Source organism: Gracilinanus agilis, chromosome 2, assembly GCF_016433145.1.
Source record: "Gracilinanus agilis isolate LMUSP501 chromosome 2, AgileGrace, whole genome shotgun sequence".
In the NCBI taxonomy this organism is placed as follows: domain Eukaryota; kingdom Metazoa; phylum Chordata; class Mammalia; order Didelphimorphia; family Didelphidae; genus Gracilinanus; species Gracilinanus agilis.
The window spans coordinates 278,714,563-278,741,470 of record NC_058131.1 but is presented as its reverse complement, the minus strand read 5'-3'; the positions used below and the strand labels follow the sequence as shown (position 1 = coordinate 278,741,470).

Sequence of the window (26,908 nt, the reverse complement as noted above, 5' to 3'; positions counted from 1 at the left end):
ACAATAGCTAGTCTCTAGCAGCGGTGGAGATGAGTGAATCCATTTCCTTTCTCCTTCCGCCCCCTTCCTAGGTGAGCCACATCATTAAGGATCTCTCGGGCTGGACATAGCTAATAGATAGATGGGGAGGGCCCATATCTATGCCGCTTCACCTCGGAGGGATTTCAAACAGCGACACAGTGTGATCTGTGGATCTGTTTTCCATCTCTCCCCTATGCACATCAGGATCTGCATTTTAATGAGAAAAATCATTAGAGCAACTAAATAGCTGTTTTCCCAACACCCCCCCCCCAAAAAAAAAAAATCAGTGCTCTACAATATGATCTCAGGAATTCAGAGATTGTTGTGATTGCCCTTGCTTTGGATGAGATGCAAAGTTTGGATTAGAGACTTGTTGCAAGAGCGGCAAAAACAAAAACAAACAAACAAACAAACAAAAGCCCCGACTCGCCAGGGGATGAACATATAGATGTTGTCTCCTGCTCAGCTCCTAGAGAAATGGTCTGTGAAAAGCCAGAGCCTAACTCGGATATTCTTGGCTGAATGAATAATCATTCCGGCATTCTCCTGACCTTCCTATTCCAACAAGTTCGAGAGGATGCCTCTCATTAATAAAGACAAACATCTCACACATTCAGAGCAAAGACTTCAACCAAGAAGGGCAAGATATGCCTTTGGCTGTTTTTAATATCTTCCCTGGGCAGCCATTCTCCGGAGAGGACCAAGCAAAGTGAGGGAGAGAAAACAATTACCACAGTTTCAATGGAAGGCAACCTTTCTGAACTAAAGAAAGGATGAGGTGCAGCTAATTGGACTCAGAAATCCGGAGGTGGGGCTCCTACCTTTTACCAGTGTCTGGATCACTATTTATGGGTGAAGCTCCTTAACTGTAAAGTAGATTTGTATGGAAGGACAGTGGATTTCTTTATGGTGTGCTGATGAAGAAAGACCAGCATGTTGTCTGCTGGACTATGTTGGCTCTTATGCTCAGTTTAAACATGGAAAAAGGAATTTTATGATTCAAGAACCCTCATTCTTCCCTGTGAAGAGTCAGAGTTAGGAACACAGCACCCTAAAACCAGTTGAAAATGGCATTGGGAGATGACAGCCAGAGCAAAGGTTTGAGATGAAAAGATGATCAGGACATGATCTCCACTTCCAAGGATAGGAAAATACCGACTTGTGATGTCAATAGTCCAGACTGGCTAGGAGCCCATCAATGCCAGGAACCCAATTTTAAGTGACACATAAACAACGGAGTACTTAATTCCACCGAACACCTGGAGTTGGTATTAACTCTGCACTCTACCACTGTAAAAGTGACAGAGATGTACAGCAATGAAAATTGCATGATTTAAGGCTTAATACCATTTTTCATATGCAGACCAAACACCTATTGACTTTAATGGGGATTGTCTGCATAAAGAGCATGTGCTTAAACCCTTGGGGAATAAATTTGCTATTCAATCTGCAGCTATAGTCAGAATGAGTTTAGGAGGTCAGACCTATATATTTCAAAGTCTAGGACACATATACTCAGCAAAAAGAGGAAAAAATACAAAATACAAACTCATCCTTCAAACACTTCATCCTTGGCTGCTATAGCTAAGGTCCCATAACAAAAGATTTAAGACAAGGATAAGGTAGGACCTCAGGGTCCTGTTGCCAAGTAGACGTGAAGAGATGGGTAAGTGGTATGGTAATTAATTTTGTAGCTGATACTAAATTGGGAGGTGTTGGCAGTATCTGAGAAGACCAAAAAAAAAAAAAAAAAAGAATATAAGCAAGACTAGAGGTCAGAAAGGGGTTATAACATCATGGGACCAAAACTGGGGAGGAAAGTAATAGATCCTCTTTGGGAGAATGATGGGGCAACTGATTCTGTTCAGCTGGGGAAAAGGTAATGATTATGGAGATAATGGTGGTGATGATGATTTTATATCTATATCCATATACACATAAATATGCATGCATGTATGTATACATACATATACCCAAAATAAGACTTTGTCTACAGAGAATTTAGCTCCCAAGAGTTCATTCATTTAAATCACATAATCCTAAAAGGCCAGAGCTAGATGGGACACAAAATATAACAGTGTTATCCATCCATTCATTCAATCATTCACTCATTAAATATAAGGTATTGTCTTTACATTGTTCATATCACTGTACTAGATGCTATACAAAGTTTAGATAAGATACAATCCCTATGCTTACAGACTATCAGGGACATAATTCATGGCATCTGTGAAAGGAAATTCTTGGTTCTCTTTGTTTATTCTGAGTTTACACTTGTGAAAAGGGAAGTCTTTATTCTCTTTGCCTAGTTGGAGTTAAAACTTTTATCAACAATAACTTAGTACCCCTACTTAGTACCTCACTAGATTGTGAAGACAGGATTAACTCTCCTTTGTTTACCTTTTGATTGGATCAACACAAACTTGAACTAGGTGGAGGAGCTCACAAACCACTTAGTGAATTCATACCCTACTTAGTCCTAGGTGAGAAGCCAGTAAGATACTTGGAGAGTTCCACCCTTTTTTCTAACTCAAACAGCCAGCAACTTTTGAATTCTTTTAAGAGTTCACACACTCAGAAACGTGTGAATCCTAGGAGGAGAGTTAACACCTTTAGAGGTGAGAAGTCAATCCCACAGACACTGCCCCTGCACAGTGCTGGACAATTTGGAGGCTGTGATTGGCCCCTGTGAAAAGGGGCAGGGACAGGAAACCACCATAAAAGCCATAAAATCCTTTGGCTGAGGCAGTCTGGTGAAGTTGAGTCTCATGGAGAGTGTCTCCTGGAGATAGTCTTCAAGGGAACTTCACTGGAGACTGTGGCTTGGATCGTGGCTTCAACTTAGATTCTGACTCCTGGACTACTTTGTTGGGTGAGTGAATAGTGCTTTCCTACTTTCCTAAGAGACTAGTTTCCATCTTAGAAGGAGGCCCTGTAGTTACTCACTACCAACCCTCCTGGCTGAGTACTAGTATAGGTATTTTCTCTAACCTCTCTTACATTTCTCTACTTTATTGCTTCTCCTTTATTTTGTAAATAAATTTCTGACTTGAGATATAATAACTTTGGCAACCAGGTTATTTCATATAATTTAAGTCCAAACACTAAATTTAACCTTTACATACCAAAATAACTCTAATATACATTAATCAAGAAAAGTGCATTCAAGAATGCAAAACAAAGTTTGAGGCAGAAGGCTGATACCAACAGGGACATTCAGAGAAGATTTCATGGAGGAAAATAGCACCTGAGTCAGGCTTTCAAGAATGGTTAGGGACTCTAGAGTTAAAAGAGTATGGGAAATAGTGGAGGCCTAGGGAGTGCCATGAGCAAACACAGTGTGCAGAGGGAATTTTATCCCCTCCTCCTCCTGGATTGCTGACCCGTTCATCCCATTTTTTGCATGTCAGCGCTGCGTCCATGAATGCAGATAAAATGGGTGTAGGGTGGAGCTCATGGGGTCTTTTGGCTCTACTTCCGAGAGCAAGAAGGAGACAGATGGAGGATCCCACAAGATGAGTACACAGTCAGACTTCAGAGTAAGAAAGAGATTTTATATCTATGCTTATCTTTTCTATCTCAAATGATTATTCATAAATGTTATAGAAAATAAGACATGGAAGATATTAATTTTAAACATAACAACAGCAAGGAATGTTTGGGGACACAAAGTAATCCAAGATGGGATTGGGATAGAGGGCTATTACCCAGAAGACCTTAAGATGAGATGACAGCAAGATAATATATGATAAACCCAAAGATCCCAGCTTTTGGGATAAGAACCCACTATTTGACAAAAGCTGCCGGGAAAATTGGAAAATAGTATGGGAGAGATTAGGTTTAGATCAACATCTCACACCCTTCACCAAGATAAATTCAGAATGGGTAAATGACTTAAATATAAAGAAGGAAACTATAAGTAAATTAGGTGAACATAGAATAGTATACCTGTCAGATCTATGGGAAAGGAAAGATTTTTAAGGCCAAGCAAGAGATACAGAATATTATAAAATGTAAAATGAATAATCTTGATCACGTTAAATTAAAAAGATTTTGTAAAAACAAAACTAATGCAACCAAAATTAGAAGGGAAACAACAACTTGGGAAAAAAATCTTTATAACAAAAACCTCTGACAAAGGTCTAATTTCTCAAATTTATAAGATGAGATGAGATTAGAAAGGTGACATGCTGTGGAGTGCCTTGACTTTGAATGCCACACAAAGAGCAGGGCACTTTCCTCAGGAAGAACAAGTAGCTATTAAAGGTTTTTGAATGGAGGAGTGGAATGGAAAGACCTACAAAATAAAAGAGATTATTTCAGCAGAAGTGTAAATAATAGAGGAGAATGGAGGCAGAAGGGCCTGTAAAGTCTCTAATGGTCTGCATGGGTACTAATGAAGGCCTGCTAGGATTCCACTACAGTAGAATCAGCGAGGAGGGGTTAGATGAGAGACATGTTGCAGAACTATGATGTACACTAATGACCTCAAACCCAGATAGAAACGGGGCACAAAACCATGCATAAGGATTCCTGCGGGCCTCATGTTGATTTAGCTTTACAATGTGATATCTGGGGGGCAGCTGAGTAAGTCAGTGGATTGAGAGCCAGACCCAAAGATGGGAGGTCCTGGGTTCAAAAGTGGCCTCAGACACTTCCTAGCTATGTTACCCTGGGCAAGTCACTTAATCCCCATAACTCTTGCCTTAGAACTGATAGTATGACTGAAGACGAGGGTTAAAAAAGATTTTAAACAGGGGAAAAGTGAACATTGTTGATGTAGGGGAAAAAATACTGTGAAGTCAGAAAGAAGAACAGTTAGCAAATCAGAGCCAAAAGAAAAACTAGATTAGACAATGTGAGAGCATAGACCACAGAATGCTGGAATATAGAACATAGAATGTTAAAGCTGGAAGAGCCCTAGTTCAGAGGCTTTTTAATAATGGTCCATGAAATTTTTCTTTTTTAATAACCACATTTTGAAATAATTGATCTTTTTGTAATCCTTTTTGTATTTTGTTTTATTCATTTAAAAACATTATTATGAGAAGAGTTAAGTTGTTGTTGCTGAGCCATGTATGACTCTTTGAGACCTCATAGACCCTATATAATGTCTGTGGAGTTTTTTGGCTTGCCATTTTCTTCTCCAGTGGATTAAGGCAACCAGAGGTTAAGTGACTTGCCCAGAGTTACACAGTTAGTATCTAAGGCCAGACTTGAACTCAAATCTCCCTGACTTCAGGCCCCGCATTCAGTCCACTGAGCCACCTAGACACAACCTTTCTGGGGTTTAGGGTGGTTCCCCACTTACTTCACAAAGAAGGAATTCCAGAGAGGTCTAGTGGTTTAGTCAAGGTCACCCAGCTAACTAAAGGCAAAGCCAGGCTCCTTGGCATAGAATGATTTGGGAAGAAATTGAAGAATAGACATGTTGAAATAGCCTCAGCTTTTGGTAAACAAAAATGTAAACATTAGCATCTAACAGGAGGTAGAAGAAGGCTTTACTTTCATTAGTCAGTATCCACTGTCAGTTGGAAGGAAAAGAAACTTTAACACTGAAGCCAGGAGAACTCAGTCTTAGACAGAAATGGGATTAGTCCAGGGGAATTCATAGGAAGAAACATTAGAGGCCATCTAATCCAACAGCGCCATTTTACAGGTGAGAAAACTATAGTCCAGATCAGTTAAGTGATCTGCCCAAGGTTACACATGGAATAAACAGGAATCGGGATTTGAACTCATTGTACTGTACAAACACCTACTGTGAGCAAAGAAGGCACTGGGTTAGATGCTGGAGAAACCAAGACAAAACCAAACAGACCTTGTTCTTAGCAGTTTACCCTCTACAAGTTGGCAGATACGACTTGTACACAGGTAGATATGGCACAAGGGAAATCGAGGAAAGACAAAGCACTAACAATAGTGGGCATGATCAAGGAAGCTTCACAGAAGTGGCACCTGAATAGAGAGTTCTCCAGTTCTAGATTTAAAAGCACATTAGCAATTTAAGATAAAGGTTGAACAGCCTCTTAATACAGGCTGTGTTAGGATTTTAGAAGTTAAAAATCCATGATGTGAAGGGATTAGCTCAATGCTCAGCCATGAACCTCAGAGTCTCACGGTGACAGCGAAAGATAATTCTTAGGGGCCACATGGCTGTGATTTTTTAGAAAAGAAGAATTGGACTTAATGTGAGATTGCCCTTCAGTGATATCATGTAAGATAAAAAGGAAAAATGACTTGAGAGAGGGAAGTCTACTCTGTGGCCTTGGACAAGTCACTTGTCTACCTCAGGGTTTAGTCTTCACCTCTGCAAAATAAAAGAGTTGAACCAGAGGTTGACCAAGGTCCCTTCTGAAACTTTATATCCTAACATCACTCATAGCTCTGACATTCTGATACTATGAAACACCAAATTTCAAGAAAATTTGAAATGGATCCTGTAGCCTGGTCTATGAGATGACTTAATTTTCCTATCTTTCCAATAACCTAGAATCTCTGTGTGTAATGGATCCTTAATAAATGTACATTGAATATGATGGAATAATGAAGGAATTAATCGACTTGGGTAACAACTCAGGTTGCCTAGAGCAAACACTCTACATTAGTAATGTAGTTGGTTAAATAGGTTAGCAGTTTTTAGTCTGACCTTCTCTTCAAAACTAAATTCTACTGAGGATTATTTTCAACTTTCTTCTTGACTTAAATGGTAACAGAAAAGTTCCGTGCTAAATGATATTTTCCCCTCTCTCCTTCCCTTCTCAGCACATAAAGCTCTTTCGTTTTCTCAAAGGCTTTTGTGAGGACCACTAATGAGATCATGTTAGTATTTCCTAATGTAAATTCATTCTTTGTTATTCCTTTGAGAGGAAGATTAGTGAAATGACAGAATTTATTGCAACTGTTACTGAGATATGATAGTTGTAGTTTTCGTATCTTTAATTTTGTAGAGATGTAAACAACAAGTTTGGGGCATATTAAAAATACAGAACACTTAGAAAAAGAGCACAACAAAAACATAGACCCAAGGTCTGAGATTAACCAATTTCTACTAACAAATGGAAGTCAACTTTCCTTGTTTTTCACATGCAAAAAAATACTATCCAACTTAAGCTAAATTTGAAAGAACTACTCTGGATTTGCTTTGGAGAAAGTTGAGGGAATCACAGAAGGTCAGGGGCTGGAATATCTCCCTCCTCCTCCTCCTTCTCTCCATTTTGAAGATAAATTTACTGAGTCCCAGATAATTTAAGTAACTGGCCAATAGTCACATAGTTTTGCAGAACTAGACCTTAAACATCTAGGTTTCTGATGATATGATGACGATGGCAATGATAACATTTATATAGTATTTTGATGTTTGCAAAGCACTTTACATTTATTTATTACAGATGAAAAAACTGAGGAGAAGAGTGGTTGAGTGACTTGATCAGGATCACACAGTTAATAGGGGCTTATGGCAGGATTTAAAATCAGATCTATTTGACTCTAGGCCTAATAAGGCTCCACCTAGGCCTACTTGACTGCCTCCGAGTTCACTTGGTAACAAGTCCAGTATTCTGACAGGTAGTTCCTCCTCCAACCAAAGCAATCCATGCATGTTTATTCTACTTTAAAACCAGTCATTTCACTGAGACTAATTCTGTTGGAAGAAAGTAACCAGTAAATGGATCCATGACATAGAAAAGAAGCTGAATTACCAGTATTTCTACAAAGAGGTTCATGATATCCACTAAAAGTAAGTGATGCATTTTGGGAATAATATTAGAGATGTAGGTATGGTGATTTCTGAATTCATTATGACAATGCATGTATTTTAGGGAACTGCTGACAAATCAATCCCATGGAACCAATTTCTAGTTCATACTTCTATCTTGACTTCTCCTTTCAGAGGTATTAACTTAAAAGATCGTCTCTCGGAGTCAACACCACAGCAACCAGCAGAGACACCATTTTCTGCCCAATAATTTGTTTATTGTATCTACTACCCAGTATTCCTTCCTAGGTCAAATCAAAGATTTTTTTTTAAAGTTTAAAATGGCTGAGGACAGCTAGGTGGCTCAGTGGATAGAAAGTCAGATCTGAAGATGGTTGATCCTGGCTTCCAATATGGCCTCAGACACTTCCTGGCTTTAGAATCTGTTACCCTAAAAACTAAGGTCCCCAGCAAAACTACGATTCCTAGCACCCTACTCACTTCTTGTCATTAGGTGCTGATGTAGACAGGATATAAATTGGGTGTAGCCTTACCTCTCACTCTCTTTCCTTCCTGTAGCGGCTTTGGTGGAGTGGGAATTTTTGAACAGGTAGAAAAATTTAGTCATATGGTTCTATTTTATCAGATAATAAACTTCATAAAAATAATACTTTAAGTATTGCATGTTTAATTTAAATCTTACACTAGGTGATCATGGGCAAGTCACTCAACTCTAGTTGCCTAGCCCCTATAGCTCTTCTGTCTTGGAACCAATATTTAGTATCAATTAGAAGACAGAAGGTAAGGGCTAAAAAAAAAAAAAAATTAATGGTCCACTTAAGAGAAAGAAAAAAAATAGTCACCTAAAGTCATTAAGACTGATGATTAACTCAAGAACTCACACGAACTGATGCAGAGTGAAATGAGCCAAACCAGGAAAACATTGTACACAGTAACTGAAACATTGTGGGGTGATCAAATGTAATAGATTTTTGTTACTAATAGCAATGCAATGATCCAGGATAATCCCGAGTGACTTACGAGAAAGGATGCTATACATCTTGAGAGAAAGAACAGAGGCAGTAGAAACATAGAAGAAAAACATAGGATTTATCCCTCGTTTATATGGGTATATGATTTGGGGTTTTGGTTTTTAAAAGATTATTCTATTACAAAAATGAATAAAATAGAAATAGGTTCCGAGTGATAATACACGTAAAACCCAGTGGAATTGCTTGTCAGCTCAGGGAGTGGGGAAAGAAAAGGAGAGGAAGACAACATGAATCATGTAACCATGAAAAAAACAAAACATAAAGCCAAAAGATCTTCAAAGCCTATAATGTCAGCAGCCACATAAGCATGTTGAAGTCTTTCATATCCCAAGTATTACTCTACTGACTTCACTGACCTTCTAAGGGTCTGGGTGTGTAGCTGCTGATCTGTCTTTTCTAGGGAATGTGAGATAGACTATGAAATACACATATATGAAATTATTTGCTATTCAGGAATGTAAAGACCCACAAATGAAGTAACATCCAAATACGGAAGGTAGAAGAGAAGGGAATGAGCTAGGTGCTAGCACTGTGTTCAACATGTTAATTATACTCTCTACTGCTATTATGATCCCCATTTTATAGTGGAGGAAACTGAGGCAGACAGAGGTTAAGAGACTTGTCCATGGTCACATGGCTGGTCAGCATCTGAGACCAAATTTGAACTCAAGACTCCTGACTCCAGACCCAGTGCTCCATCTATTGAACCACTTAGCTGTCTCATTTAAGTCAAATGTAACCGTTTTTTGCAGCTATAGGGTTCATATTATCTAGCTCTGAGACTGTCTTTTACATGCTCATCACAGCAGCATCTCTCTATAAAAGTGTGAGATACTTGGATATAAGGTTTGTCAGAGACAGCTAGATGGCTCGGTAGATAGCCAGGCCTAGAGACACGAGATCTTGGGTTCAAATGTAGCCTAGGACACTTCCTAGCTGTGTGTCCCTGGGTAAGTCACTTAACCCCCATTGCCTAGCCCTTACTGCTTTTCTACCTTGGAGCCAATATACAATATTGATTCTAAGACAGAAGGTAAGAATTTTTAAAAATTATTTTCATAAAACTTTCTGGATCTCATCTAGTTTATCCGAGGCATACTATAAAAAGGTGAACAGAGTGACATGAGACTCAACAGGTAGGTTGGAAAAGGCCTTAAGCCAACCTAAAGAATTGATATTTTGTCCTGTAGGCAATGGAAAGCCACTCATGATGAATTTTTGACTGCTAGAGTGACATCATGAGATGTGTACATGAGAAGGATCATTTTGGCAACTGTGTGAAGGTATCCTAGCAGGAACAAGAGATAGCTTCAACCTTCAGGGTTCTTATTATCATTTATAAAAAGCTAAGCTTTTCCATGCCATTTGGTAGTTTTCAATCTTTCTTACTAAAGGAATGATAAATTAGTCTGCATTTCTGGATACTAAAGAAAATAACTAAACATCAGTGCCTATGTTCAGCAATGGACATCTTGGAATTAGACAAGATAAACATCAGAATCAGGAAGGCAACATGAAGCAAGAGAAATGCGATATAACAAGGAAAGGCCTGGGAGGAGATACTAGGTGGAGACTGCATTGAACAGGTAAATAAATTGTGGGAAGGAAAATAAATGTTTGGGTTGATGCTTCAAGCCACCTCTGAAGAGAAGATCCTATGAGGACTATTCCTGGAAAGAGAGAAATCAAGATGAAAGTAAGGACCAGGAATCATATTATTTCCTTGGTTCAGTGAATTATTTGGAAAGTGTTCCATAAACCACTTTCATGATCAGAGTGACTCAGGAAAACATTGCCCTATACTTCACCAATGGTTTAGCAAAAAGAGCATCATTTAATTCCATAGAATCCTATTTTCTCTCTATGAAATTCATTCTGAAACCTGGAATCTCTTGCAAAGAAGGGCTCTTTGGGCTTTTCAGTTGACCCAAAACTAACTTTGCCCAAAACACCAATTAGCAGAAATATATACTTAGAGTCCTTTCTCTGAAAGAACAGAAAGGATAGCCCATTTTCAGAAATTTGCTAATTAAGTTACTCTAACTGGCCAAAGGGAAAAAAAAGGAGGAAAATCTTATAAAAAATTGATAGGTTGAGATTTATGAGTTATGTTTCATAAGGACATTATCTTTCTGCAACACTTCTTTCAATAAAAATCTATGACAATGATTATTAACCTGAGCTCATTTTTTTTAAACCCTTACCTTCCGTCTTGGAGTCAATACTATGTATTGGCTCCAAGGCAGAAGAGTGGTAAGGGCTAGGCAATGGGAGTCAAGTGACTTGCCCAGGGTCATACAGCTGGGAAGTGTCTGAGGTCAGATTTGAACCTAGGACCTCCTGTCTCTAGGCCTGGTGCTCTATCCACTGAGCTACCCAGCTGCCCCCAACCTGAGCTCATTTTAAAGAATACACAGAAAATATCCCTCTACAATATCCCCAACAAGTGGCCATCTAGCTTTTGCTTTAGTTTAATAGTAATGTTTCTATATAGCAATTTGAGATTTGTAAAGTGTTTTACAGACATCTCATTTTGTCTTTCCAAATACCCTGGAAGGCAAATGTTGTTATCCTCATTTTATAGGACAAGAAAACTGAGGCAGAGAGAGAGGTTAGGTGACTTGCCTGAGGTCACACAGCTAGTATTCTGAGGCAGGATTTGAATTCAGATCTTTCTGATTCAAGTCCAAAGCTCTATCCTATCTATCTTTTTACTGCCTCTTTAAGATGGAAACTTTCTCAGGCAGTTCATTCCACTTTAGGGCAATTCAAATTGTTTAAAAGTTTTTCTTTAGGGGCAGCTAGGTAGCATGGAGAATAGAGCACCAGGTCTGGAGTCAGGAGGATCTGGGTTGAAATCTGAACTCAGTTACCTCCTAGCTGTGTGACTCAAGGCAAATCACTTAACCCAGATTGCCTAGCCTTTGTTGTTTCTCTATCTTAGAACTGATACTGATAGAAGGTTTTAGAGAGTTATTAAAAAAAAAAAAGCTTTTCTTTCCACTAAGCACAAAATCTTCCTTTATGCAATTTAGATCTTGATAATTCAAGCTACTGGATCATAATATGTACCCAAACTACAAGAATAGAAAAACCAGAAGAGTCTTCTCCAGATTTCTTGCTCCCAAAAATAAGACCACAGTGGCTTAAAAACTTCTTGCTTCATAGTTATCAGAAAATCCAGTTCCACTCTTCACAACAGAGAAAATACAAAAACTCTCTAGTAGTTCTTAAACTACAGCAACAATGGTCATTCCTTTCAGGGAGCATGCCTTGTATCACATGTATTGTCTCTAGAGTTGGGCCCTTTCCATGGAGCTTCTTGAAAGAAGGTATGTAAAACCAGAATTGGTCTCCATGTGCCTCCTCTCTCTTACCCCCCTCCCTACCCAGTGATGGGGGAGGAGGGAGGTGGGCTCCATTGAAAAGGATGGGACTTTGAACAGTAAGAGCTATCCATTCAGCAAACTTCAGAGGAAGAGACAATTCTTCAGTTTCTTCTTTCTCTCTTCTAAATGTGTAGCTTGGAACTCTGACAAGTATCCTTCGGGCATCTCCAAAAGAGGGGAAAGAATTTCTTGTCCTTGTCCTCTCAGAAGCTAGATAGCATGCATTTGTCTATAAACTTGAGACCGGATCTCAAGAATTTAGCAGCCTCTTCTGCTTTGTGTTTCTTTCTCTGAGTATGTTTGACCAAACAGTGATATTGAGGCATTTTTAAACCAATGATTCCTTTGGGATTTTGGGAATTCCTGGATTTTGCTATTAGTACCAGGTGCCCTGGGGGAAGTGTTTCCTGCAGGAATGGTAGCCTACAATGCTTCTTGGAATAAAAGATGTCCACTGAGGGAAGAATGAGACAAAGCCATGCTTTGGCCTGTCAGAAGACAAAGACATTTTAAAAACCTTTTAGGCAGTTTTAGACAGTTCAAAGCTGAGGTGAAAGTGAAAAGCCTGTTCCTGTCAACTATTTGTATGATGCTTTAAGGATTTATCAGGGCATGTTATGAATCTGTTGTGTTTAAATATTTCTTTTGTGGTGGAAAAATTAAATAGATATCCTATACCTGATCAATCTAATTTGTTCACAAATACCTTTTTATAAAGGACCCTTCCCTGTAAGTCTCTTCTTGGGAAATAAACCAAATCTAAGCTTTGTTGAAAATGTTGCCCTCCAGAGTTCTATTCTGGGATGTGAGGGCATAAAGAACGAGTCAGAGAATGTTAGAATAACTTGCCTTATTTTCTGAGGGAGGGGTCATAGGACTGACCTGGTCTCTAGCTAGAGTCCCTTAGTTGAAAAGCGCAACTAATGCCATCTGCCACTGGGTCTGTTAAACTAAATATCATGAGGGATCAATTCTTTTTCTCCCTACCTTTAGGCAGATGAATATCTTACCTACCTAAAACAGTTAGTCAGAAGTCAAATTTCAAGTTCTTAAAAGGAAATAAACTTACTTGAATCATTTTGAAATGGAGAGATAGCACTCTTCCATCATTACAATCTAAGTGTGTTGTAAAAGAAATATCACTGGACTCGGAGTCAGGAGACCTGGGGTCTAGGCCAAGCTTTGCCAGTGCTAACTCACTCTACTTTGGGCAATTTTCTTCCTTTCTCTGGGCCTCCATTTCCTCATGAGTAAAATGAGGAGGGAGTTGGCCTAAATAATCTTTCAGTCTTTTCTGGTTCTAAATTCTGAATGAGATAATTTAGGAACAATCAATGGTACTTGCAAGCAGTTGTACATTTCAAATTGTCGGTGTCCATAAATTTGCCTCTCTTGGGGATCAAACTTAAATGCATACAGAAACTATTCATGAATAAAGCAAATGAATCTTTTTTATGAGACAGTCCATCTTTCACTCACCAGGCTATCCTTTTCCACTATAAGTACCTAGACTTCAAAGATGTCCCACCCTGCATTATTTCTTACCAGAACCTGATGGTTAGCAGGTAACATGACCTACCTTCCATGTCCTTTTCAAAAAATGGCCGGATGGCTTCTCCAACAGTTGAATTGTTTGCAACTGCTTCTTTCAGCAGGTGCCCACAGGAGACTGAGGGAAGAGAGGAACAGAAAGACATAGGTTAAATTTTAAATAAGATGGGAGGAAGAGAAATATAAGCCCCAAAGCTGCATGGTAGAAAAAGGTCACTGCAGGCAGAAAAAAATAAAAGGGCTTTTCTGTATGAGGGTATGGCCAAGCAAAAACAAATACCATACAGAAGCTGAGCAGCAAGGGCTGTGGAATGAAAAGGCATGCATTTGGTGAAGAACATATTAAAAATGGAAGGTAAGAGAAAAGACACTAATAAGATATGTCACCAAAATTGGAAATCCGGGAGGGCCTAGTTTAAACTCAGAATTACTGAACAAAATTGATATTCTCTGACTTAGTGGCAACAAAAAAATCTAGTCCAGAAACAACTAAGCACAGTTCTGAAAGATGGGTCCCAGGTAATCTTGGGTCCATGTTATTATGTACAAACAGTTAGGTGCACGAGAGCCAGGAAGTATTGATTGCTGGTTACGGGGACAATACTTTCCATTGGCAAATCACTTCTGGGGCAGGGTGGTCACTAGTGAGTAATTTTCAAAATATGGCTGATGTGGTCATGTTTACACTGCTAACATTTATCGATGTAATATCTTTAGGAGCAATGCTTACTAGGCTATTAAGTCATGCTACTGGGTTTTCACATTAATTGCTATTTGCATAGTCTAATCTTAGTTTTACCAATAATGTATTTTACAATTGAACCTGAAGCAGATAGTACTAATGAAATTACATGCAAAAAACTGAGGACTCCTATACCAACAAAATTAGTTACCCGTTATTTTGTTCATCATGAGTATGTGATGGTAACTAACAAATTAGTCTGTCCAAAGCAATTGCATTACAAAAAACTTACTGTAATATTAATGAAAAGGATATTTTAGGATCTTATTTCATCATAAAAACTCTAAAAGTTTGGAAGAAAAAAAACAAAAAAGGATATGAAATAAAGAAAAGAAAGAGGTCAAGTCACTTTTTTTTTCCTTTTGGGCATAGGACTTTATAAGAAAAAAGGCTCAGGATAAAGTTGGATGAGTTTCAAGATTCAGAGACTTGAGCTTCACCACTGACTGTTATGAAGTTGGGTAAGTTTCACAACTCAGCTTTCCCATCTTCAAATGAAGAGTTTGGATAGAGATGATCTCCAAGGTCCCTTCCAGCTTTAGAAGCCTATGCTTCTGCAGCTTTTTATAACAGGGATATAAGTTCACAACTGCAATTTATACAGTTATATCAGGCAAGACGCTAGAAAAAGGACCCATTTTCAGCTCAGGTCCACTCTCTCCTAAGACGATGCCCTTTGTGTTTCATTTTCAAATCCTCTTGTTTTATGTCTTTGCTTTACCCCTGTACTTGTATCCAATACCCACATGATAACAATATTAACTACATAAGAATATTCAAATTTTAGAAGCAGTGTCTAAAGAAGACTTCTGAGCTGTTATCTTCTTCATCTTCCCACTTCTCATCTGAAGTTCTAAAGACAGGAGTCACTCAATACATCTAGAAGGACTAGAAGTCTGCCCATTCTGATTTCCTTGGGTTTTCAGGGCTTTTTTAACCCTTACCTTCTGTTTTACAAACAATATTGTATACTGGTTCCAAGGCAGAACAGTAAGACTAGACAATGGGGGTTAAGTGACTTGCCTAGGGCCACAGAGTTTGGAACCCCAGGACCACCTGTCTCTAGGCCTGGCTCTCAATCCATTGAGCTGCCTAGCTGCCCCTGATTTCCTTAGATTTTAAGGAAAAGTTGTGTTGTTTGGTGGTTAATAAGTATGTGTAAGGAGATCAAGTCAGGGGTTGGCACAAAAGAGAAAGCTTTTGCCATTTCAGACACACACACACACACACACAACAAAAATCCTTTTAACTTGCTGCGGCTATTCTGTATCTTAGCATAGAAATTCTATAAAGGCGCTAGTTTACCCCAAATCTTAGCTAGCTGAATTTATTTTATTTTATTAAATGAACAGCATTTACTTAAGTTGTCTTAAATTGATTGAGGACAGCTTTGTAAATTGTAAAATATTTTAAATGCAAGTCTTTAATTGTCCAAGATAACAAAAAGACTTCTATTCTTACATATTCTCAAGAAATAACCACATGAAAAGGAAAAATGACAATTGGTCATTTTTAGCTTCTTTTTTGGAAAAATCTCACCAGTGAAATTCATTTCTATGCAATTAGTTTTTGGGGAAAGAATTTAAATAAAAATATTACTGAAAGAAATATACTGTACAAGGAAAAATAAAACAGAGTGATAATTCCTTAAGGATAAACTAACATTTCACTAATCTACACATTTTTAAAAATCTAGCACAATTTGTGTTTTAGCAGATCTTCATTCTGTTGTTAATGTGTTTGCTAAAGTAACTGCACAGGTACAGGCATAATAATACATACATATTACAAAAGCATCTTTAAACCAAGGATGACTCTGCATTTCTTATTCCTGTTACGAAGTATCAATACACTATTAATTACAACTAGGAGATTAGTAATTAAAAAAAATCTTACAAGTCTGATTATATAAGCAAAGAAAATAGAGGAAATATTATCTAGACAAATCAGGCTTAAAAAACCCAACAACCTTTTACTGTAAAAAGGAAAAATCAAAATTTTGGCCAGAATATGTACATTTACTAATCAAATATAATGGATAACTGACCAGCCATTCATTTCATACACGTAAACACGGAGACATTAACCCCGGTTATTCTGAATACCTTTGGTGTGTAAAGCAAAAGAAACTGAATTTTTAAATGTTTGATCAATTGAAAGATCCACTAGAAACTTCCAATAGTTGAAAGTTGGGTGGAGGAGACAGGTTGTAACTTTACCCATTTTCTTTAAAAATAAAATGGAGGTTGCTTCAGTGTTGCAAAGAGTTTGAAGCAAGGCCTTTAACTCTCACCAACTACACTGCCCAGTCTGGTACTATTTCCTCTGATTTTTTAAATCCTTTATGCTTTTTAACACATGCTGGTATCTAATGCCACCTGGGACCACCCTGTGAAAGGCCGGGAGAGCTCATTTCAATATCTTCTCTCCTTCTGGTGAAATATTTATTGAAATGGTATACAGCAAAAAGTCTCCATCCAGTTCAAAAATTGTTGGCCTGTAAACACCACCCTGGGCTGAGGTCGTTGCATGACACCAGAAATAAATAAGTAAATAAAAAAGCGAGCCCACATTTTGCAAGGTCCACAGTTTCGATGGAGAATTCAAAGTGTGAGGGCATCTCTGGTGTATAACACACACACACACACACACACACACACACACACACACACACACACACACACACACAAAACTGCCACTCAAAAGGGCATAAAAATGATGACTTGAAAAATGTTCTAACTGATCTGGACCTGGATATATGGTTTTATTTGGTTAATATTTTTATAGTAATATCTTTTCAGGGAAAAAAGTTATTCTGGAATGATAGACTAACTGAAAAATGTTATGAACAAGTAGCAGGAAAGAAAAAAGATAAACGTTCCCCCCCTTGAAAAAAAAGTTAGAAGGGCAATGGGACATATTTGCTGGAAACTTACTATTGATAATGCCATATTTCTGAGCAAGGAGAGCTGCCTGCAGACTTTTCCCACTGCCTGTGGGTCCACAAAGCAAAATCTTTGGAGTAAAAGGAGCATTCGATCGATGTTGGCTTTGGACATAGGTCAGAGCTGGAGAGAAAGGATATAGGGATAATAAATTCAAGGTCCCAAATAAAAAGAAAGCAACTTCCCACACCTTTGCTTAATGGGAACAATTATTCCTTTCTTTTGAAACACCATGGAAGCTCTGTATCTCTGCTGAGTAGCCACCAGAGCAGCAGGGGAAAGTAATTATATTTCAGGGACGCTGCCCTCCATGGAAGGACTTAGGAAAGGCAGAGGGGTGAGGACGGGAGCAATTAATTTCAGAAGAAGCCACAGACGCACCTGAGCACTTCCCGGCAATCTCTATAAAATACAGTGGCTTCCATGGGCTATTCTTTCCCCCCTGTTCAAAATACTTGTTATTGGTATGCAGACTGTACATGAATAACATCACACGGTGATTACTCAAAAAATTAAACGGGATTGTAGACTTCCTCATACTTTATTATTATTATTATTATTATTAGCATGAAGAAGAGAGGGTGGCAGGAAGCCCCCAGACTGATTTTGTTCTCCCTTGTCAGAATCTGCTTTTGATTTCTACTGATCATGCCTGGTATTAGATGGAGGGTTCTAATAAATTTATTAGTCCGAGGGCCTATCTCCTGGGAACTTCTAAAGGACGGCGAGATTTGTGAAGAATAATCCATGCAGCTGCACTCCAGTGACACAAACTTTGTTGCAGGTCCCCAAAGAGACGATGATCAAATAGGTCAGGGAGAAGGTGGGGTTTAGCTCCACAGGACTGAGTAGGGTGTGCATGGCATTTGATGAACAAAGAGAAATGGAAACACGGAGGTGAGGTACTCCTGGAAATGAGGTGACTAACACAGCAGCGTGCTTCAGGGGCCGGGGAGTCATGAGAGAAAACAAGGGAGACCACCAGAAACCAGAGGGATGAGCACCGGAGGAAGAGAGACAGGCTCATCAGCCCAGTGAAAAGGCAGACTCTTTGGAGATCTAACAGCAGACACTTTACAAGGTTGCAGGCCCCCCTGTTGAAACCAGAAGCCTCTCTCCTTATCCAGGCCTTCTGAGGGAACTTTGGCTTTGAGGTCTGGAAAGGCAATTAGATTGCAAGTCTATATGTAAGAATAAGAGTCTTTGGTCCCAGAATAACTTCTTTCCATGACCCTTCTAAATGGAATTTCTGGAATCTCCTCTGGTAAAGGACTTAATAAGGAGGAGATGCAGGTGCCCCTGATTTTAGGAAATGGGACACTTCGAAAAGGAGGAACTGTTCCCGAATATTGAAACGATGGGGATTTCATAGTCAATAGTCTTCACAGGCCCACAGAACCTGGATGGGGACTCAGCCTGAAACTGAGATCTCAGAACACTGCATTGAAAGTTACCACAGAATAAAGTTAGAACATAAAACATTGGAAATGGAAGAGACTTTCGACCACAGATTGTTAAAATACAGAATAATGAATCTGGAAGAGTCTAGGAATAAGGAATGTTAGAACATAATAGCTAACTGAGACCCTAGTCCATAGGATGTTAGAACATAAATCATTAGAGCGGGAAGGAACCTTAGATCATAGCATGGCAGAGTTGGAGGAAATCTCAAAAAGCCTTAAAGGGTAAATCCTACTCATCTTCTTGATGGGTAAACTGAGGCCCAGAGACATTCTGTGAATTGCCAGGGTCACATAGCTAGAAACCTCAGAGACGGGGTAGAACTGACACTCTTTTCACTGCCTGCTATCACTATTCTAATAAGGAAAAGCTTGCCGAGTAAGATTCTTTATCTTCAGTCCTTTCCACAATCCAAAATGCCTAAAAGCATACACACTACAGGCAAAGCAGGCTGCTTACAAATGGTGCTTAATTTACAGTAAATAACTAAGTTAATTAGAAATAATGATCCCCCAGACAATCTCAACGTCTAATTATTCTTTTTAAAATATCTGCCTGGTTGATACACTGCAAAGAGGAGGGGGGAAAAACAAACTAGAGATTATTTTTTTATTCCAATTTTCAATTTATCTCTCTCTACATTATTAATTAATAATAATTAATATTCAGACACTCACATTTTTATTTACAATTTGAAGCATGAATTCTTTATGAACAATCATATGAACTTTTAAATTTAATTAAGTAATTTGGAAGTAATTAATGTATAAATTCAGAATCGTGGCATAATATAACTTCTTGGCTGTTTATCTTAAAAGTACAGTGCTTGTTATTAAAGATCCTTTTGAGATGCAAAATAACTAGAAAATTATAAGTAATCACAAGACTGGGATTTTTTAAAGTGTAGTATTCTCTGGACTTTCCACTCTGGGTGTTTTTTTTTTCCTTCTTCAATTTCAGAATACAGGATTATACCTCAGTTATTGCTTAAGTAAAAATCAACCTTCAGAAAACTCATCAAAGCAAAGTCAGCTTACTTCATCCCACTCCCTCATACAATAGCTCTTCTTCAATGAAATGCCTCGAAAATGGCTAGCAAGGCTATGTCTACATGGGTAACAGGATCAAGGGTGATTGCTTATGAGTGTCTGACCTGGATAATTCAATCCCTCAAAACCTAAATCTTTTCTTCAAGAGGTTTATTCAGATAATTGCCTCAGTTTTCTGTATTGCTCTGTCTGTGTTGACAAGATTACATACAGACACTCCTTAGGTACCCAGAACCTATAGGAAACAAGTAATGTGAATTTTCCAGATAACCAAAGGTTGAGTTTTTAGTATTTTTAAGTGTTTATCCTTTGAGATGGAAATCTTTCTAAAACATATCACACTCTTTCTTGAATTGAATATTGAACATAATCTTACTTTTTTCGCTATAACTTATAATGACATTATATGACATAAATGACATTAATAATCATTAATGACAGCAATTATTGAACTACCTACACTATAGATACAGGGATACGCTCAGGGACCTATTAAAGTGAACAAAACTCCTTGCTCCCAAATTAAATCACCTCAAACTTTTTGAGATGTTGAGTCTACTTTTTATAGTTTTTCTGGTCTATTCCTTTACTATTATTTATTTTTATTTTTTAAAACCCTCATCTTCTGTCTTAGAAATCAGTACTGTGTATTGGTTCCAAGGCAGAAGGATGGTAAGAGCTAAGTAATGGGGATTGGAAGTGTCTGAGGTCAAATATGAACCTAAGTTCTCCAAAACCCTAGGTTATCTCTAGGCATGGCTCTCAATCTAATGAGCCATCTAACCACCCCCTATAATTTCTTTTTAAAACATTTTTTTTGGTTAACAAGTATGAATTTTCTCTTCTTCCCCTATCCCTCATTGGGAAAAAAAAGAGAAAAAAAAAGTTATGTAACACTATTCCCATGTTGGCCCCATCCCAAAATGTTATGTTTTATTCCACATCTCCCTGCCAGTAGCTGGGTGGCACACTGGAATTCTGGAACTGTGGTTAGATCTTGCACTGGTCAGAGTTTTTAAGTTTTTCAAATTTGTTCCTTTTTTTACATATTGTTATTATAGAAATTTTTCTGGTTCTGTTCACTTCACTCTATATCACTTTATCTGAGTTTTTCCAGGTTTCTATAAAACTATCCCCTCCATCAATTCTTATGGCACAATTGTAGTATTGCATTCAGACGTCATCATTTGTTTAGCCATTTCCCAATTGGTAGGCACCCTGTTACTTTCCAGTAATTTGCCAGTATAAAAATAGTTGCTGTAAGTATTTTTGGACAGGTTAGTCTTTTTCCTCTTTCTTTGATCTCTTTAGGGAATGGACCTCGTAAGGATATCGTCAAAGGGGTTTTTGGAGGCATAGTTACAAAACGCTTTCCAAAATGGTTTCATCACTTCACAGCCACAAGGACTACATGAGGCAGCCTTCTTCCTGAAGCCCCTCCAACATATGTCATTTTTACAATATGATGGATTCTGAAGTTGCTTTCATTTATATTTCTCTAGTTTTTAGTGATATGGAGCATTTTTATATGACTTGATAACCTGGATTTCTTCCTCTGAAAAGTACATGTTCATATCTTTGGACCATTTGTCAGTTGAGAAAAGATACTTCCTATAAATTTGAACCAATTCATTATATATCTTGGAATTGAGATCTCTGTCAGGAAAACCTACTGCAAAGATTTTTTCCCCCATAATTTGTTTCCCTTCTAATTTTAGCTGAATTAGTTTTGTTTGTGCAAATTCTTTAAAATTTTAGTCAGAACTGCTTTTTTTTCCTTTTTGTCCCCTTATTTGGTCATGAATTCTTCTTTTTTCCATATATTTGAAAGGAAATTTCTTCTTCGTTCCTCTCATTTATTAATGATGTGACCTTTGGTATCCAAGTCATGTGTCCATTTAGAGCAAATCTTACATATGACATTGTCATGATCATTTTTTGTTATTGGCAGTGTGGCTGCCTTCTCTCCAATCAATCAACAAACATTTATTAATCACCTTACATATTTGCCAGGGATTGTGCTGAGCATTAGGGATACAATAAGAGGCAGAAGACAATCCCTGCCCTCAAGTAGCTGAGATGGATATAATGCCTCAATAGCCTCAGGAGTTATTGTTATAAAGACACTGGATGGGTATTTATTTTGATGATAAACTCTGAAATATTTCAAATGATACCATGAATTTATATTTACCCTGGCAGAAGACATCCACACAAAACTAGTCAGAACTGATGGCCATCACAATTTTAGGATAAAATGGGAAAATGTTATTAATGTTTTTATGATTTTCCATTAGCTTCTTGGCCATTTCCTGACATCCTGTTGATCTTCTTGCCTCAAACCTGGTATTTCAGAGATGTAGGGAGCTAGCTTCCCTGACAGAGGCCTCCCTTTTCCAGTGTCAATCTAGAAGTGTTCTATTTATAATCTTGGAGAGTTGCTTGGGAGTACTGAGAAACTTACCCAGGATCACAGAGCCAGGATGTCCAAGAAGCAGCACTTGACTCCAAAGTGGGCTTCTTTATCTACCATGTAATGCTTAAATTGGCTTGTGTCTAAAAGACCATACAACCATGCTAGTTAAAACTGCACATAAAGGGCAGCTAGGTGCTATGATGGATTAAGGGTCAGACCTGGAGTCAGGAAGACCTGGGTTCAAATGTGACTTCAGACACTTCCTAGCTGTATGATCCTGGGCAAGTCACTTAAACTCTATTGCAATATCCCTTATTTTTAAAAAATGTTATTTTATTTTCCCAATGACATGTAATAACAATTTTTCTATTTTCTGAAGTTATAAGATCCAGTTTGTCTCCTTCCCTACTCTGGGAGATGGTAAGCAATTTGATCTGGGCTGTGCATGTATTATCATGCAAAACATATTTCTATATTGGTCATTGTTATAAGAGAATACTCATGTAAAACTAAAACCCTAAAATAAAAATACAAATAAACTAGAGTGAACTATATCATGCTTTGAGCTGCATTCTGACTCCAACAGTTCTTCCTCTGAATATGGACAGCATTCTTTATCATAAATTCCTCAGAACTGTCCTGGATCATTGTATTGCTGAGAGTAGCTAAGTCTTTCACAGTTGAATATTCCACAATATAGTTGTTACTATGTATAATGTTCTCCTGGTTCTGCTTATTTCACTCTGCATCAGTTCACTTAGGTCTTTCCAGCTCTTCCTAAAATTATCCTGTTCATCATTCCTTATGGCACAATAGTTATTCCTTCACCAACATGTTCCACAAATTGTTCAGCCATTCCCCAATGGATGGACATCCCCTCAATTTCCAATTCTTTGCCTCCACAAAAAGAACTGCTATAAATGCTTTTGTACAAGGAGATCCTTTCCTCTAAGCTTTGCCCTTCTGTTTTAGAGTTGTTACTAAGACAGAAGACAGAAAGGGTTAAAAAAAAAAAAAAGAATTGTGTGTAAAATAAAAGGAAACAGTTCCAACTCAGGAACTAACAGACTCTTCTTTGAGAAAAGTGAATTAGCTTTTTGGATTTTGTGAAACCTATTTTTTTATTTAATGTTTTTAACATAGTAAATATATGATGTTTTGATAAAAAAAAAAAAAAGCTGTTAGCTGAGCCTAATCCTTTTGGTATATCCTATAGGGCAGCATTGGTGAAGCCATGACACACCTATAGAGCCAGTATTCAGAGAGCTGCTCCGTTCTCTCCTTTCCCAGCATGGGAGGACATTTTTTGCTGCTGGGCCCCTCTATCCAGGTGCCCAAAGCAAGCACTTTCTCCCTCAGCTCTCTCTGGTAATGCCGGAGGCTCACAGACAGCTTGAATTTGCCCTCTGGGCACTAGAACTGGGAAAAGGTTTGCCAACCCCACTACAGAGGATAGACAAGACTTTTTTTTTTAATCCTTATCTTCTCTCAGAATCAATACTGTATATTAGTTCCAAGTAGAAGAATGGTAAGGGCTAGAAAATGGGGGTTAAGTGACATGCCCAGGGTCACATGGTAGAAAGGCTTCTAAGTAAGGACCTTCGCAATGGACTAAGTCTACTCTCTGAGGGCTTTATTCAATGGTACACAGAAGTTATTACAGGAAGATTGTCTATGAGGCCATTTCTTTTTTTGGCTCAAGAAACTCATAAACTGTCTACTAAGGCCCAATAGGATTGTGATCAATGTCAGTGGAGGGAGGATACATCCATCTTGACAAATCACAGACCTCTGGAGATGCCTCTAGAAGCAATGCAAACTGCTAAGAGATGTTGACTTTTTACTTTCTTCTTTCTCAGGTCTTTTATGAACTTTGAATAGTGATGAAGCAGTTCCTGGAAGTGATGTCACAAGAGACCCAGACTCAAAAATTCTGCTTTTGGCCTCTGCTAGCTGTGTGACAATGGGCTAGTCACTCAGGCTCTCTGAATCACAATTTCTTCATCCACACAATTGAGAAGATAATGTCTGTATAGTACTAATGCCTCCCCTATAGGGTTGTTGTGAGGATCAGATGAGATGAAAGTGCATAGAGCATTTCATAAGCCTTCAAAGTGGGGGCAGCTAGGTGACTCAGAAGATTGAGAGCCAGGCCCAGAGACGGGAGGTCCTGCGTTCAAATCTGGCCCCAGATACTTCCTAGCTGTGTGACCCTGGGCAAGTCACTTAACCCCCATTGCCTAGCCCTTACCACTCTTCTGCCTTGGAACCAATGCACAGCATTGATTCCAAGATGGAAGGTAAGAGTTAAAAAAAATAAAAATACATTTAAAAAATAAGTAAGCTTTCAAAGCTATAGTTATAAAGACACTGGATAAATAAGATGTTACTATATTTTGAGGGTCATCTTGAACAGCTCTGGAATATTCTTTTTTTTTAAACCCTTATCTTCCATCTGAGAATCAATACTGTATATTGATTCCAAGGCAGAAGAATGGAAAGGGCTAGGCAATGAGGGTTAAAGTGACTTGCCCAGGGTCACATAGTCAGAAAGTGTCTGAGGCCAGATTTGATGGAATATTTCAAATGATGTTTGAGTTTATATTTACCTTGGTAAAAGACATCCACACAAGGCTGGTCAGAACTGATGACCTTCAAAATTTTAGGATAAGAAGGGAGAATTCTATTAATGTTTCTGTGATACTCTATTAGCCTCTTGGCTGTCTCTTCCTCAGAAATGCCTAATGGTGCCAGCAGCCGGTTCTGCACCTCAGGATCCGAAGGCCAGTCAAATGTTGTGTGATAAACCTCTGGAAAATAAGAATGGAAATCTATTAGAACAAAAGACTTTCATAAAGCAATTGCTCTAAAATCAGTGGTTCCCAAACTTTTTTGGCCTACCGCCCACTTTCCAGAAAGAATTTTACTTAGCCACCTGGAAATTAATTTTTTTTTGTTTTAATAGCAATTAATAGGAAAAATAAATGCACCTGTGGCCATCACTGCTTCCCAGGATCGCTGCAGCACCCACCAGGGGGCAGTAGCGCCCACTTTGGGAATCACTGCTCTAAATCATCAAAGCAATGACCATTGAGGACCAGATAAACCATCTGCCTACACTTTCTATATTGAACTAAACTTTTGCTAATATAAGGCTTAGAAATCTTTCATCTCTATTGTTTGATTATGATCCAACATTCATTCAACTATTCATTCAACAAATATGGGAGGGGATGGTCAAGTTCTTAGTTCAATCCCCCAGGTCTTCCCTTGGATTTTATTAGATTGAGCAAGAATTCAACTTCTCTCTGCCTCAGTATATTTGAAAGAGATAAATAATCACATGTTGCCACTGAAGAAAACACAGCCTTATTTGAAAGAGAGCCAGAAGTCAATGCTACTCCTGAATGAAAACTAGTAGAGACCTTCATTATAAACAAAACCTTAAGAAAGTGTCTACTGACACAAAACAAAGCAAATTGTTATAATATATTCCCAAGCCAAATAGAAATGATTTTGTGAATTATTTCCCACTTTGGGTTACCCATGCCACTGTTCCCTACCTCCCTCAGACATTGGCTTTCCAGGTGGAGGGGAGGAAAAAGCCATTTCCCTTTGACCCTAGTAGGTTCCCTCCCTGAAGAAGTGTAAGAACCTCAGATACAATTAGCGACTTCATGTATTGCCCTGCTCCATTCACTAAGGTAAGATGTGCAGTTGACTATCCCAACAATAGTCCATAGTCATAAAACCACATCCCTGAAGTCACAATCTCACATCATTAACACATTGTTCCCCAGAATGCCATACATTGTTTATGCAGTTACCATGAGTCTCCTGCTTCCACCCCTGCTTTATTTTAGGGCCCTGAGGCCACAGAGAAAGGACGTCCTCACCTTTCTGCTCTATAACGTATAAAATCAAAATGTTGGAGTGGATGGGTAGATGAAGCCCTGGGCCTGAGATAGACTTAATCCTGAATGAATGAAGAAGCATTTAATTGAAAACAGTATGCCAGTTGCTATGCTAAGATCAGGAAACACAAAAAGAAAAGCAAGACACTCCTGGTTCTTGAGGACCTCAGACTTTACTGGGAACTGGGGAGGAGGAGGGAACAGTGCTCACAGGAAAGTGCAGTTGTAGGGTGGGTGAAAAGATCTAGAAGTACTAAGTGTTCAGCACTAGGATAGATAATAGGGCTCAGGGGCCTGAAGGATTTAGTGGAAGGGCAGATGGTAAGGTCTGGAGGCCTTCCATCTTTTCAGAAGAATTGTAATTGGTGGTTTTCTGCTCATCAAAGTGAGTAGCCACTACCACTCTGCAGGAGAGATGGGGGTATCTAGGAGGATCATTAGAAAGCAGGGTGAGGAGGGAGAGGTGGCTCATTGGATAGAGAGCGAGGTCTGGAGATGGGGGTATCCAGTGTTCAAATCTGGCCTCAGACACTTCTTAGCTATGAGATCCTGGGCAAATCATTTAACCCCCATTGCCCAGCTCTTACCACTCTTCTGCCCTAGAACAATTGATAGTATTGATTCTAAGATTAAAGATTTTTTAAAAAGAAAGAAAGAGGGGAGAGGGTCAAA

The 26,908-nt window shown here is 38.5% G+C and overlaps 1 protein-coding gene across 1 annotated transcript in view; it reads right to left on the bottom strand.

Moving 5' to 3' along the window:
• AK8 (adenylate kinase 8) overlaps positions 1–26,908 on the bottom strand; it is a 159,229-nt gene that overhangs the window by 67,226 nt on the left and 65,095 nt on the right. The window contains exons 8-10 of the mRNA XM_044659686.1: positions 24,932–25,132; positions 17,388–17,519; positions 13,738–13,827 (exon numbers count right to left, since the gene is read on the bottom strand). Of these exons, the coding sequence (XP_044515621.1) occupies positions 13,738–13,827; positions 17,388–17,519; positions 24,932–25,132 (423 nt within the window). The remainder of the gene's footprint in view (positions 1–13,737; positions 13,828–17,387; positions 17,520–24,931; positions 25,133–26,908) is intronic.